The following is a 2,800-nucleotide window of genomic DNA, read 5'->3' on the forward strand; positions in this document are numbered from 1 at the left end:
GAGCGCGCTAACCACTGAGCCACCGCAGCGGGTGTGGCAGGGTGGGCGTGCTGCCTATCCAGTGTGCGGAACGCAATCAAAGCAGGTTTTAACGCGACAGCGTTGTCGCAGAAAAGCCGGTGTTGTCGACGTCGGCCGTGAGCGAAAAATCCCTCTCCTCGCTGATAGCGCGAGACGGCAGCGCGAGGAAAGGAGGGGACGTCTGTCACATAATTCGATGGACAACCCGGACCGCGCCGCAAGGGAAGGAAAACAAAATGAAAATTGGGTTTAAGGAAAGGAAGTGAGGCCTGTCTCAGATATCTCTGTGGACACCCGAACCGCGCCGTAAGGAAAGGAAAATGAAATGAAAATTGATTTTAAGGAAAGGAAGTGACGCGTCTGACATATCTCTCTTCGGGCGCAGTGGGGCCGTGCGGGCACGCAGGAATCACGCGATGAGCGGCGAACAACGCAGCGCACATCCAAAGCGCGTTCACCACGAAGCTTGTGTGGGTGGTGGTGGTGGTGGAAACATTTATTGCCAAATACCGAGGGGGGCAAACCTCCTAACATGGCACGAGACAACCCTTAGGCGGATGTCCTTACAGGGCAAAGGACAGCCCTTGGAGGGCTATCCGCTTCAGGGCATCGGTAATTATCTGGCGCTGGTCAGCAGCAGCGGAGCTGGCCAGGAGAGTCTCCCAGTATTACTCCGCCGTGGTGGGGGATGGAGGGTGTGGGAAGGCAGGACATGTGAGGAGGACATGAAGGAAGGCTCCCGGTTTCCCGCAGAGCTTACAAGAAAGGAATTGATTGGGGTAGCAGGCATGAAGGAGAATAGGGTAGGGAGCAGTTCGGGTCTGGAGTCGGCGCCAGTGGGAGGCCTGGGTTAAGGTTAGGGAGGGAGCCGGCGGTGCGTAAACGCACCTGGAGTCCCGCAACTGGAGTCCCGTGCGTTTCGGCAAGGCGCCTGGCAGCGCTTCTATGTGGTTTGCCACTCCGCGCGTCCGTTTCACCGAACGTAGCAGAGCGATTTGTCTCGGGCAAGGCGTCGCGCCGTACGGGCGATGGCGTTCCGTGGACTCCCTGGCAGTGCTGCAACACGCTGTCGCGTTCCACTCTTATGGCGCGTTCACATTTGGACATTCGGCGGCGAGAGCGAGCGGAATCAGCTGCCGCGGCAGAGATTCCGCCGAAATACCCAGTGGATTAAAGGCGAAGCTTAAGCGTCCTCCAAATTTTTTGCAGTTGGATACCAACGCCACGCCACGTACACGGTCGTCCAGTTCTACCTTGGAGACCGCTCTGCGTGGCCAGCGTAAAGCCCCTCAATAGGCACTGATGATGATGAAACATTTATTCACCTATGAACACAAGTGCACGAAAAGTAGCACTCCTATCATGTGCTTCCGCCCGAAGCCTTTTGTTCTAATGACAGCCATCTTGAAAAATTCAGAACATGGGCTGCGATGTTGCGGCGGCGAAGTTGGTTAGAAACTGGGGTTTACACATGAACAGTACTGCAAGACTGTACACAAAAAGATAGTCCAAACCGGAGTAACGCTGTCCGCTGTAGAGAAGATGGTCGGCAAATAAAAGTCCTTAACCGCCGAAACCATAGAGGGTCCTGCCCCGTCTCTTCAGAGCATAGACAACGTCCATGGCCGTCACAGTTTTTCTCTTGGCATGCTCGGTGTAAGTGAGGGCATCGCGAATGACGTTTTCCAGGAATACCTTGAGCACACCTCTCGTTTCTTCGTAGATGAGACCGGAGATGCGCTGAACGCCACCACGGCGGGCGAGACGGCGAATGGCTGACTTCGTGATACCCTGGATGTTGTCACGAAGAACCTTGCTGTGCCGCTTAGCACCTCCTTTTCCGAGTCCCTTTCCGCCTTTTCCACGACCAGACATGGTAATCACAAACGGAACTCCCCAACACGGAGCAGCAAAGCCGTAGATAGCTACAATCCAGGAGCGTACTCGGCAGATTAATCACCAGCGCTGACCAGCGTAGCGTTCCTCTACACGAACCCTCGTGCGCTGGTATGGTGGCGCCACTGCTCCAGAGCAAGTGGCGCCACCTCATGCGCGGCGCGTGCAAAGCGGCTGTTCGCTGTAATGTGAGGCGGCGGGAGCCTTGAAATGCGTGCTCCCCGACAGCGTTAGCGCTTTAGAACAGGGCTTCTTTCCGCCGCTTTTGTGCTTTGCGTCGCATGCGCACTCACATACACCGTGTTTGTGTTGCAAATGAAAAGCAAAGCAATGAGAGCCAGTACCAGTTCTCGGCCGTGAGCGCTTTTTGTCCACCGGCGCCTTGGGTGCTTCTCCTGGCACGAGTGCTTCTGCTGGTAGCGCTTCGTTTTGGCTTACTCGACACCCAAACAGTCATTGTGGGGGCGTTGTAAACAAAGAAAACTTTCGCAGGGCGGCCAGGCCACACACTTCCTCAGTAGTACGAGTCGTCTTGAAAGTGTGCCGTGAGGCGCCGGGTCAGGCATATATGGACACTACAACATTGCTCTGAGAGCTTAGTTGGTATGCATGGTCGGTATGCACCAGCAGGGTTGATGACCATCGCTGTTCTTTTGCTTTCTCGCTCGCTGGGTCAAAACGACGGCGTGGGGACGCTTGAGCGCACTCCCCAGAAAGAACAGCAGACATGACCGGCTTAAGCTCTTCAGCGCGTGATGTAGTTTTTGGACGACTGGAAATGTTGACGCGTATTAAGACAGCGGTTTGGTGCGCGGTCGCACATTATGCAACGCCAAGCCTGTGTATGTTGTGCGCGGTTAATTAGCGACTGCAGGACGCCACG

The 2,800-nt window shown here is 55.5% G+C and overlaps 1 protein-coding gene across 1 annotated transcript; it reads right to left on the reverse strand.

Annotated features, from left to right (window-relative positions):
- Positions 1–1,400: 1,400 nt before the first annotated feature.
- LOC144104119 (histone H4-like) lies at positions 1,401–2,517 on the reverse strand. The gene has a single exon (XM_077636946.1). It carries the CDS (start codon positions 1,894–1,896, stop codon positions 1,585–1,587), a length of 312 nt encoding a protein of 103 aa, XP_077493072.1. The 5' UTR covers positions 1,897–2,517; the 3' UTR covers positions 1,401–1,584.
- Between the last annotated feature and the right edge of the window lie 283 nt (positions 2,518–2,800).

This window comes from Amblyomma americanum, chromosome 1, assembly GCF_052857255.1.
Source record: "Amblyomma americanum isolate KBUSLIRL-KWMA chromosome 1, ASM5285725v1, whole genome shotgun sequence".
NCBI classification, from domain to species: domain Eukaryota; kingdom Metazoa; phylum Arthropoda; class Arachnida; order Ixodida; family Ixodidae; genus Amblyomma; species Amblyomma americanum.